This window comes from Dipodomys spectabilis, unplaced genomic scaffold (genome assembly GCF_019054845.1).
Source record: "Dipodomys spectabilis isolate Male_0828 unplaced genomic scaffold, ASM1905484v1 ptg000046l, whole genome shotgun sequence".
NCBI classification, from domain to species: domain Eukaryota; kingdom Metazoa; phylum Chordata; class Mammalia; order Rodentia; family Heteromyidae; genus Dipodomys; species Dipodomys spectabilis.
The window spans coordinates 5,729,829-5,742,259 of NW_024870723.1; the positions used below are offsets into that span (position 1 = coordinate 5,729,829).

Below are 12,431 nucleotides of genomic sequence, written 5' to 3' on the forward strand. Positions count from 1 at the left end.
ACAGGACGGCTAAGCTGGGCTTCCCCACTGGCAACTATGAAAATTCAGTGCAGGTGCACATGACCAGTGGGTGCAGATGGAGGAGAGGGGACCGGGTCTGGGCTAGTCCCTGGATTCCTCGCCTGGGTCTCAGCTCCCCCTGTCCAGCTGCGCATCTACATCCCCATCACCATGTCTGTGCAGCTGTGGGCCAGTGGGGGGAGGGCAAGAGGGACCAAGGCCCTGCTCACCATTCGCTAATGCCCTTGGCTTCCCCATGAAGACAGGTGATCCTAACCAACACCACAATCCCCACTGGACTCTGGGGGACTCCGTGATTTAATGGGGGGAGTGCCTGTGAGCCGCGCCGGCCTGAGCAATGGAGTTATTAGGATCTCTTGGCAATGTGAAGGCAATATTTCCCAACCACAGCCTCCCCCAGGGCCGGGCCTGTGTGCTCAGCCCATCCACTGCGCCCGTGTGGGCCAGGTGTCAGCTACTCATTGTGGACACAAGATGATCTCTCTAGGAGGGCAGGAGAGTGTGTGCGTGAGGGGGGTTTTGAGAGCAGAGATGAGGGGCATCACCCAGCGCCAGGGGCTGAAAAGACTTCCAGCTGAAGAACCAATGTAATACAGCTGGAAAAAGGAAAGGCAGGAGGCACACTTCAGAGAGAGGCAGCATGGAGGATGCTGGGAAGAGTGGGAAGGACACAGGTCTAGAACCAGCTGGAGTGCCAGGAGGGGAGAGGAGAGGAGAGCAGGAGGGGTCTTATAAACCGCCACAGGGACTTGGGCTTGGACCAGAGGGTGGCTGGAAATATCCAGTGTGTGGCATGGTGGAGACCACCTGTTTGGATATGGTTTTCCTTAGCACCTTGGCAGGGCAGGGGAAGGGATTTGGATGTGAGGAAGCTGGATGGAGAAGAAATAGAACAAGGGGCTTATGACAGAGGTGAAGGAGAGGGAGGAGAGACAAGGACCTCCAGGAGGTCAAAGCAGAGAGGGAAGGAGGTAGAGGAGCAGGAAGGGCAAGGCAGGGAGGCTGGGACCAGAGCAAAATGGCAGCACAGGTAGTTTAGGAGGTAAAAACAAATGAAGGGCCATCCTAACAGACACTCAACGACCAGGAATGATGCAGGGGTTGGAGTAGAGAGGGAGACTGAGTAGGGACTGAGAGGGCTCCCGGAATAAAGCTGGTGTGCGCAGTGGGTGCTGGCTCTGTAGCACCTAACAATGGGCTCTAGGCTGTGAGGTGGGAAAAGCAGACCAGGAAGTAAAGTCTCACGTCAGCATGGTCATGAGGCCCATCAACGTGTGTGCCCTCAGCCCCGGACCCCGCCCCACACCCAAACAGAGCCCAAGGCCTTTCCAGTGTGGCACTGAGGAGAACCTGACCCAGCGGACATTTCTGTACACAATAGAGGGAACAGCAAATTTCCTCTGGCCAGCAGCTCTTGCTCCGCACCAGGAGCGACAGTTGGAACAGAGACAGTGTGATCTCAGGCACAAGCTTTATTGGCTGAAAGTTCTCCTCAGAAGCCTGATCTGCTGGGACTGGACGTTCCTGGATGGGCGCCTCCAGGCCTGAGCTAGGACAAGGAGGAGGAAAAAAAATGAGAATTTTAGGTCAACAGAGGGTTTTTGAAGTAAGATCCCTGACAGAGTTAAAGGCAAGAAGCTATTTTGAAACTGCTTTCAAAGACATACTGTTTGATCAGTAAATATTTACAGAACAAAATGACAAAGATCATACAGTATTCATACATCCCAGAAAGACTTAACAAATGCCTACTATGCGGCAGTCGCCGTTTGCTCTATTTCTCACTTGTGAAAAAAACTGCATACAGACTTAAAAAGCAGAGCAAGCTCTGACGACAGGCATGATAAAATAGAACTTTTTGTGCTCTGTTGGCAGAAAAACACAGCTGTGGTTCCACCTTCAACTTCATGTTTCAAAAGAAGCTGGCTCTGCCCTGGGCCACCCTGCTCATCATGGCCATCCATGAAATAGCTTAGAGGCCTTACCTCCAGGTTTCCTCTGGCCTTCCGAAGGACTTTGTGGGTGACGGCCACTGAAGAGAAAGGAAAAACGGGAGTGATGAGAAGGCGGGGTGAAAGCAGGGCTAAGGGAACGCAGGCCCCAAGCCTGAATGGTTCAGACTTGTGAACAACCCCAAAGCACCCAGACAAGAGAAGACAAATGCCCTGTCTCCTTCACAGAGCTCTGGGCCCAGAAACCCTCCAGAAAGTGTAGGCCACAGATATCTCTTCACGTCTTCTCTAGGTCATGGCCTGATGGGGGCACAGAACATAGAACATGCCATCATACCATTGCTCTGAATGGAAACTCAGCTGCCAGGCATGCTGAGCTCATCTTGTGGGGTGGGGAGGGCAAGGGCACAGGAAGGGTAAAGTCTTGGGCCCTAACAGCATGTGGCATTCTTGGGTGTCCTGGGCCCTCTGAGAAGCAAGGTGGGAAGCAAACCCACGTATGGAAGCCTGCAGGGGTCAAGAGTCCAGGGAGTTTTGTGAAGCCAGGATTTTACAACACACTCCTTGAAGCAAACCCCCAAAGGACTGGAGGAAAATACCTGGGCATTTTTGTCCCCCTCACCTGCCCTTCAGTGGGCATAATAACCCAACATTGATCCCCTAGGCAAACAGAATTCTGCCTGGACAGGAGGGGCTCACAAATGGGTTCAGAGGATGCCACCAACTCCACCTGGGCTGCATCCTAGACAGAGCTGCAGTGGAGAACTCTGGGAAAAGCAGTGATGGTCGTTTCCTCTCTCAATCTTTCCTTACACATAAACTCTAGCAGCAGCTACTGAATGGATTTCAGATTCTGATCAAAAATCTGTTCTAAGTAGGACTTAGTAAGGTCAGATCACCACTGCTCCTGAGTAAACCAGGTAAGCCTTCCAGATCCAGGCCTCTGGCCAGTGGTGACTGACACTGAAACAGACTCACTCCAACCCACGACCCCTCCTGAATGTCTTATCCAGAATAGGTTATCTGTGGTGGCCTGGGAAAATATCTGATTCACAGAAATGTCTACCTGAAGATACTGAACTCTATTTGAAACCTACCACCTTGAGGGAGGAGACAGACTGCATGAGCTTTGTAGCTGGGCAAGAATAATTTTGGAGGGCTGGGAAGGTGGCTCAGTGGTAGAGTGCTTGCCTTGCATGCATGAGGCCCTGGGTTCGATTCCTCAGCACCACATAAGCAGAAAAAAAAGGCCAGAAGTGGCGCTGTGGTTCAAGTGGTAGTGCACTCGCCTTGGGCTGAAGAGCTGAAGGACAGCGCCCAGGCCCAGAGTTCAGGCCCCACGACCAGACCCCCCCCCCCCCCAAAAAAAAGAAGGCCCACATTAGGCTGCAGGAACCACAGACATGCTAAGGATGGCCCTATACCCTGCAAATGATGTACAAAGTGTGTTTGTGTTTGTGTTTGTGTGTGTGTGTGTGTGTGTGTGTGTGTGTGTGTGTGTGTGCGCGCGCGTTGTGCATTTTCCTAGGGAGAGTCCATCACTTTCTCAGGATTCACCAAGTGCCAGGTGTGAAGGTTAAAAATAATCTTGAAATGTACTGGATGCACCGTGTGAGTAAAACCCACCAGAAATGCTAAGAGATGCCTGGCCCAAGATCTGAAGTGGCTCTTAGACCTAAAAGCACAAGAATGCCTGCTATGCTGAGAAGACGAAAGGACAGAGCTGTAAAGTCTGCGCCTCAAATAAGGCTGCTCCAGTGCAGTGACATGGCTCATACCAGAGCCCATAGCACACCTACACCTCAGCAGAAGGCTGGCAAGGAAGAGGGCCCCTAAGAGGGCCACATGGCCTGGGAGGTGTCTACTGTGACTCACTGAGGACCCTCAGCCCCGCAGGACAGGACGACTACCCTCACTCAGCAAAGCAGGGGCTACAGGCCCCGTGACTAGTGAGTGGCAGGAAAGGTCTCAGCTGGACACCCGTCCCTAATTTGCTGCTGCACACGGAGAGGAGTCAGCTTGACCCAGGCAGGGCCAAGCTGCTTTCTTCCCTCCCAGGTTAGACAGCAACAAAGAACCTTTACTGCATGCAGCTGCTCCTCTGCTCCTGACACCTGAATCCTTTCATGGCACAGTACAGTCCCCAGTCCCCTGGCTTTCTACCTCACTGTGCCACAGGCAGTTTTGCTCTATCAACACAAACCATTTCTAGTTTACCACCTACAAAACCTTATTTCTTGCCTCTGTCCCCCCAGTTGGTGGCCTGGACTGCCATTGGCTCCTGACAATGCCTAACCCTCTTTTCAGACCTGGCTCAGGGTCACTTCCTCTAGGATGCTTACCTCCCAGGGTAGAGAGAAGTCATCCTGCTCCTCCCAGCTCAGAGCACCTGTAAGGAGCTAGCCACCTACACAGGTACTGTAAATGAGCAGACTAATCTGTGCAAGCGAGAAATGGTACAGTAGGAAAAGAAATGATCACAAACAACCTGGACTGCAAAGAGAGCCAGTCAGGGTGGGGCTGGCGGCACTCATAGGCAGGAAATGGTCAGACACGGTGGCCACCTCAACCACTCACTTACACTGATCAAAGATGACTTTTTCCTGGTGCTTGCTCTGCTGTAAAAGCTTCACACTGTTCTGCAGCTTCTTTTCTTGTTCAAACAACGTTTTGTAAAGTTTGGTGATCTCTGACTTCATTTCACCAATCTAAACAGAAAAAGATTTAGAAAATAAATGAAATAAGACAATGAAACGTTACATTACCTAAGAAGAAACTACAACACCATATCAAAAGATGGTCAACTTCAGCCAGGAGCTGCTGGCTCATGCCTGTCATCCTATTCAGGAGGCTGAGATCTGAGGATGGCACTTAGGAGCCAACCCAGGCAGGAAAGTCCATGAGTCTCTTATCTCTAATAGACCACCAAAATGCTGAAAGTGAAGGTATGGTTCAAGTGGTAGAGCACTAGTTTGGAGTGAAAAAGCTAAGAGACAGCATCTAGACCCTGACTTCAAGTCCCAATACAGGCGAAAAAAGAAAAAAAAAAGATTCTCAACTTCACTAGCATGGATACTTGAATAAAAATCATTAGATTGGCAAATTGGTTAAAATGCAAGAAGGAGGAAAATCTAAGGTCTGCTGGTAGAACTGAAAAATAGCATGGCCCAGCAGAATGCCCAGACACCTACTATTGTGAACACTCCCAAGGCTTGGCCCCAGCAGGTCTACAGCATTTCCCCCAAGCAATAATAGGTAACATTAGTATATAATAACACAAGCCAAAGAAGATGCATGCTCACTTCAGCATGCTTAATAGTAGGAAGAAATAAACCTGATTTGCTTAATATGAATCTGAATAAATTACAGTACTTACAGAGAAAGGAATAATTTTTCAGCTATTAAAAATAATGTTGTAGAGCTCTATTTATTGATATCAAAAGATGATTATAATTAGTAGCCAAAGAGCTCAGAACAACACAGGCTATATACTACATCTAAGGCATTTCTGCTTCATAAAACTGAACACACAACAATTAAATACCCCCCCCCTTCCATTAGTATAACTAATGTAAGCTAATAAAAAAAAAAAACCACAAAAGTGATGACACAATTGGTACACATCCATAGATGTAGAAGTCAGTGTGGCAACAAAACATTAGTAGCATTATTTCCAAAGGATGGAACTTCAAATTGCTTGAGGTTATTTCTTTTTACAAGAAGCTGTAACATTGACTTAAAATACTGTTAATGATTAAATCTTAAAAAGATAATACAAAAGTGTGACTTAGTGAGTATGACCCATAAGGATATACTTTGAGTATTGTTCAGACGGAAGGCAAACTGGTCCCAGGGCCTCTGACATGAAATACACAAAACAGACTGTTCACCAACCCAGGCAGGGACAACTGTCTTCCTTTCTACTGGCCCTGGCCCCCAGAACTCTTGGTGACACTGAATCACTTCAGTTCCCAAGTGCAGACAAGGTGAGTTGTCAGCATATGAAGAGTCCCTTTAGTGTGTCTGTTTCCAATTGGTTTGACAGCTATACTTACATAATCAAATTACAGAATCAAATTAAATATTAAGTAAAACTACAAGCTATGTGTATGGACAGAGAGCTGGTTGTTGAAAACTAACATACGCTTCAGGGAAGACCAGATAAAGGCAAGTCACTGAGAAACACATTTCTGGCAAATTAGGTGTGGGGGAGACAACTATGAAAGATGTGGGAGGAACTGTCTAAAAGAATTCTATATATTCAGATTGCTTTGCAGGAGTCTAAGCTTTCTCTTCATCTTAAAGAAACAAAAACTGGAAGTGACAGACATACATTATGGATGTGGTTTATGAAAGAAGATATGACACTCCAATCAGCAGACAGATATTCAAAGAAAAAGTCTGGACTAACATCGAAAAAATAGCAAGGGAATGTACATTTGTCTGTTTTAAGTTAAACTAAAATGTTTAAGGGAAGAATCATTGATTCCCTGCCTTAACCTACTTTTAAGATTAGCTAACAATGTCAGGTACAAAGACTTCAATGGTTCTTCCAAAACAGATCCTAATTTAAAAGTTAGATTTGCTTCGATTCTCACCTGCAGGCTAGAAGCCACAAAGATTTGGGTTCTGGTCATGGCTTTACAAGTCTATGTATCCTAGGACAAAGTCACTAAATTGTCAGAGACTTAGCTCCAATCTCTGACCTTGAAGTAACTATCCTGACCCATCTGTCACAATGCAGTAGGGTAAACTCAGAGAATGGGCACTCCCTACCCTGATGGGTAACCCCCTCCTCCTCCTGTAGCCTTTCCATAGTCACCTCCTCCAGATGCCCCTTCCCACCAGAAGCATCCCTATCACTCTAGATATGGCAGTGTCTCTGACCAGCTCCCCACTCCTTTCTGGCCTCAGATCATTTGTGCCCAGAAAACAGCAGGTGCTTTGACACCATTCACCAAGTAGTAAGTCTGTTTTCATGGGTAAATGTCTAACAATATGTGCATAGTCCAGCCAGCCCTTAAAATGAAAGATTTTTATTTACTTATGTGTTGCTGGATTCAAATCCAGCATAAAGACACTGTATTAAAAATAGCAAGGGCTCACAGGGTGCCTGGACACTATATTAAAAAATAGCAAGGGCTCACCAAGTGCCGGTGGCTCACGCATGTAATTCTAGCTAAGATCTGAGGCTCGTGGTTCATTCGAAGCCAGCCTGAGCAGAACAGACTCCATGAGACTCATCTCCAATTAACTAACCGGAAGTGGTGTTGTGGTTCAAGTGGCAAAGAAGCTCAGGGACATGGCCAGGAACCGAGTGCAAGCCCCACAACTAGCAACAACAAAAATAGCAAAAGCTCAAAAGCACAGCTCCGTCGCTTTCTCTCTGTATAATGCAGAAACTCGTCAATTTAACACCTTGGAGTTTCGGTTCCTGCCTCTAGAAGATGAGAATAACAATACCTAACTCCAGCTAGTAATGAAGGCTGATACCTTATGATTCATTCTTATGCCTATCTCCCATCCTTTATTTATCTTTCTTGCAATTTTGAAAAGTGTCTATAATGTACTTAGGCCATGTTTACTCCCTTCCCTGTTTCCTTTTTCTCTTCCCATTTCCTGCTGACTGCTTCCTCCAAATGCCCCCCCTACTTTATGTTCAGGTCCATGTTTTCCTTTATATCTATATTCCACATATAACAGAAAACATACAGTACCTGCTTTTCCAAGTCAGGCTGATTTGCTTAACATGATGTGCTCCAGTTCCATCCATGTTCATTCAAATGACATAATTTTATTCTTCTTTACCACTAAACAAACAATACATCCTTGTGTATAAATACCTCAATTTCTTTATGCATCATCTATCGGTGGGCACCTAGACAGATCTCAGAACTTGGCTATTGTGTATCACAATAAACATAGATGGACAGGTATCTTTATTATGCGTGCTGACTTGTATTCCTTTAGGCATTCGTCCAACAGTGGTCTAGCAGGGTCCTAGGCTAGCTCTGTTTTCATGTATTGAGGGATTGCCACACTGATTTCCATAATGTCTGCACTAACTTACATTCCCACAGTGTATGAGTATCCTTTTCTCTACGTCCTAGCTACTAGCATTTGTTTCTGCTCATTGTCTTGATGATAAGCATTCTGTCTGGGACTGGAATATCAAAAGTCATTTCCATTTTCATTTCCTTCATGGCTACAGATATTGAAGATTGTGTTTTTCATGTAATCATTGCCCATTTTTACTTCTTGTTTCAAGAAGTGTCTGCTCAATTTATTTGTCCATATTAATTGGATTATTTGTTCTTTCAATGTTTATTTGAGCTCTTCATATATTCTGAATATCAATCCCTTGTCTGATGAATAGTGACAAAGATTTTCTCCCATTCTGTAGGCTCTATTACTCTGATAATTGTTTCTTTTGATGTGCAGAAGCTTTTGAACTTGATGCAATCCCATTTGTCAATTCTTGCTTTTATTTTCTGAGCTTTTATTCTTATTCAGAAAGTCATTGCCTATACCTGTATTTTCAAGTGTTTTCCCATAGTAGTTTCAAAGTTTCAGATCTTATATGAAGGTCCTTGATACATCTTGGATTTATTTTTATACAGAGTGAGAGATAAGGATCTAGGTTCAGTCTTCTTTCTGTAGATCACTAATTTTCCTAAAAGCATTTCTCAAGGAGATTCTTTTCTACAAAGTGTGCTTGGGAGACCTTGGGTGAAAGTAAGATGGATTTAACTCTATGGATTAATTTCTGGATCTCCTATTCTATTCTATCCATCTGCCTTTGTGATGATTACCATGCTGCTTCTGTTACCATGGCTCCGTAATATAACCTAGCTAGGCATCACAATACTTAAAGCATTGCTTTTTTTTCTTTTGTTTTCTTTTTTTATTGTCAGTTTTCTTAAGGACTACTTTGTCTATTCAGAATCGTCCATTCTGCATATGAATTTCAATACTTTTTTTTTCTATTTCATGGGTTTTTATAGGGGTTACACTGAATCTTTCACAATATGGCCATTTTCACAAAATTGATTCTGCGATCCATGAACAAGAAGGTCTCTCCATCTTTTAGTGTCTCTTTCAATTTCTTTTCTTCAGTGTTCTGTAGTGTTCATTGTAGAGGTATTTTACCTCCAATTAAGTTTATTCCTAGGTATTTTCCCCAGACTCTTCTCAATGAGATTGTTTTCCAGATTTCTTACTCAGTCTGTTTGCAATTAGTATATACAGATTTTTGTGTGTCGATTTTATATCCTGCTATTTTGCCGAAAGTGTTTTTCCTGATCTAAGAGGACTTTTGAAATCTTTAGGATCTTACAAGTATAGAATCATTCCATCTAAAAATAGGGATAATTTAATTTCTTCCCTTTCTATTTGTATCCATCTGACTCCTATCCAAGCACAATACTGAATGAGAATGGATAGAGAATGGATAGGGTAGATATTCTTGTCTCACTTCAGACTTCAGAGAAAAAAAATTTTCTTAGTGGGATTGTGCCTTTATTATACACAAGTACCCTCTTATAGTTTCTTGGTGTGTGTGTGTGTGAGTGCGTGTGTACACACAAGTAGGCAGGCACATGACCACAGAGCCATGTTCCCAACCCTGTTTTCTTATTTTTTGAGTGTCATGTTTATGCCAAGGCCAGCCTGGACCATGACTCTCCTGTTTGCTTCCTACATAGCTAAGGTGCAAGCCATCATGCCCTCACTGATTGGAATGGGGTCAGGTGAATAATTTGGCTGGGCTGGCCTCAAAATCATGATTCTTACAAAATCTGCTACCTAAGTAGTAGGATTACAGGCTTGAGCTACTATGGCTGACTGTTCACAGCCATCCTATCCTCAGAATGAAACCACCTTGACCATGATGTATGATCATTTTAATGTGTTGTCCCATTCAGTTAGCAAAACATATTAATGAGAACTTTTGTACTGATGTTCTCAAGAAAACTACTCCACAGTTTTCCTTTTTCTTTCTTTTCTCTCTTTCTCTCTCTTACGTATGTAATATCAGGTTAATACTGGAATCACAGAAGAAGTTTGATAGCATTCCTTTCCTTTTATTTTGTGGAATAGTTTCAGCACTGATGTTTGTCTTTTTTAAAGGTCTAGTACAATTAAGCAGTGAATCCATTACCACTTTAATCTCATTGCTTGTAAAAGATCTCTTTAAATGGTTTCTATCATCTTAATTCAATTTTGACAAGTGAAATGTTATCTAGAGATTTATGTTCCTCCTAGATTTTCAAGTTTACTTGAATATCAAGTTTTAAAAGTTTTCCTAATGATTCACTCAATTTTATTGGTAACTGTTGTGAGATACGGTTTTCCATCTCTAATTTTAATTATGTGGATCGTCTCCTCTTTCTTTTGGTTAGTTTGGCTAAGGGATTGTCAATTCTGATTATCTTTGCAAAGCCAAATCTTCGTCGATATTGACTCTTTTAGTCTTGTAGTCTCCATTTCATTATTTCTACCCTAGTGTTTACCCTTTCTTTCTGCCTACTAATTTGGGGCTTGGCTTACTCTTGTTTTCCTAGGAGCTTATTATTTTATCTGGCAATTTAATTTTTTTACTTAATGTAGGCACCCATCCTCATGAACCTTCCTCCTAAAACTGCCTTTGCTGTGTCACAAGGTTCTGGTAAGCTCTCTTTTCATTTTCATTTGATTCTAACAACTTTGTAAGTCCTTCCCTTATTTTTTCCGTGACATACTTACTGATCATTGAAAAGTATAATGTTCAGTCAGGCACCATCTACTTGAATATTTTCCGTAATTTCTTTTGCTGCTGATTTCCAGTTTTATTCCCCTCAGACCTGATAAAATACAGGAAGTTACTTCTGTTTTCTTGCATTTGTTAAGACTTGCTTTATGTACTTAAATGTGATCGACTTTGGAGAAGAAAGTTTCATGGGCTGTTAAGAATCTGTATTCTGCAGCTATTAGGAAGAACCCTCTGTAGATGTCTGTTAAATGTGATTCACAGTGTCATTTAACTTTGAAGCTTCATTATTTTTGTGGGGGGGGGGGAGGTTGCAGTCTGGGCAACCTATCATTTGGTGAGAGTAGGGTATTCAAATCACTCCTTATTGTGTTGGGGTCTACTTGTGCTTTCACGTGTTTGTTTAATGAAACTGTGTACACCAACATTCCATGTATAAATGTTTACAATTTTTATATCCTCTTGATGATTGTTCCCTTTATCAAGGTGAAGTGACCTTCTCTGTTTTTTGGGACTAATTTTGTTTGAAGTCTACTTTGTTTAAGTATAACTACCCTTTTTGGCTTTGAAGTTCCATTTGCTTTGTATATCTTTTCCCATCTTTTCCCTTTAAGCCTGTTTTTTCCTTTGCCAGTAGGCAATAAATGGTTGCCTTAATTTTTAATCCAATCTGCCCATCTTGTGTTTCTTGACTGGAAAATCTCGACAACTGACATTCAGTTATTACTGAAAAGTATAAAGTAATTCTTGCCATATTGCTGTTTTTGTAATGTCTCATTCTTTCCCACTCATTTGTTTATTCACTCATCTAGGGAGATTTATTCTTTCCATATTCTCATGGTTGTATTTATCTTCCTTTTTGGTGTATAAAATTCCTTTGAGTAGTATCTTCTACAATGCAGGATGATCATAAATTCCCTTAGCTTTTGTTTACATGGAAAGTTTTTATTTCTCCTTCAATTATAAAGGACAGCTTCGCTAGATACAGTAAGCTAAGATGGCAGTTATTTTCTGCCAGGAATTAAAATACATTATTCTTATTAAAAAAATGAAAAAAATTTCTTAATGTAGGTTGACCCTCTATAATCTGAAAATCCAAAACTTTCAGCTGATGCATTTTGGATTGTAGGTCTTCAGATCAGGGATAATCAACCCATAGTATTCAAATCTGAAAAAAACAAAACTCTAAGAACACTTCTGGGTCCCAAACACTGCAAATAATGGATTCCCAATCTATATCACCAAGAAATCCAGTGGGCACATTTCTCTGATTGCTTCATAAATTTATTTTTTATACAAGTGGTTTGATTTAGGATTCAAATAAGATCCACACTTTGCATTTACGATCTCTTAATGTTTTTTTAATCCTATGGCTCTCAAAGCTCACAGGAAGGTTTGTAAAGCCCATGTAGGGCTGTCCCCAGAGCGGCTGACTCAGTGGTCTACAGTGAGGCCTGAGAAAATGAGTTTTTGACAATTTCCAGATGACTCTGATTAACTGAGGTCCGGGAACCATACTTATGAGCCACTCTAAATCTACATGCTCCCATCCGACTCCTACCCCCCTTCCTTTTCTACTAGGATACAATAGGTTATGCTGTCCATTTCCTGTCTAGATCCTCCCGAAGCCCTAGCTCCTTTCAGTGAGAAGAGGCATTTAGAAACCACAATGGGAACATTAGTGGTGCTTGCTGGTATTGAATTGGATTTTA

The 12,431-nt window shown here is 42.9% G+C and overlaps 1 protein-coding gene across 2 annotated transcripts in view; it reads right to left on the minus strand.

The window, feature by feature from the left end:
* Positions 1–1,475: 1,475 nt before the first annotated feature.
* The window catches only part of Cdk5rap2 (CDK5 regulatory subunit associated protein 2), a 175,854-nt gene continuing 164,898 nt past the window's right edge, over positions 1,476–12,431 (minus strand). Inside the window, exons 36-38 of one of the 2 annotated variants that reach the window (XM_042678675.1) lie at positions 4,555–4,681; positions 2,007–2,053; positions 1,476–1,565 (exon numbers count right to left, since the gene is read on the minus strand). In XM_042678675.1, coding sequence (XP_042534609.1) covers positions 1,494–1,565; positions 2,007–2,053; positions 4,555–4,681 — 246 coding nt within the window. In that variant the 3' untranslated portion in view covers positions 1,476–1,493. Of the gene's footprint in view, positions 1,571–2,006; positions 2,054–4,554; positions 4,682–12,431 lie in introns of both variants that reach the window. The other variant, XM_042678676.1, reaches the window with a different exon arrangement.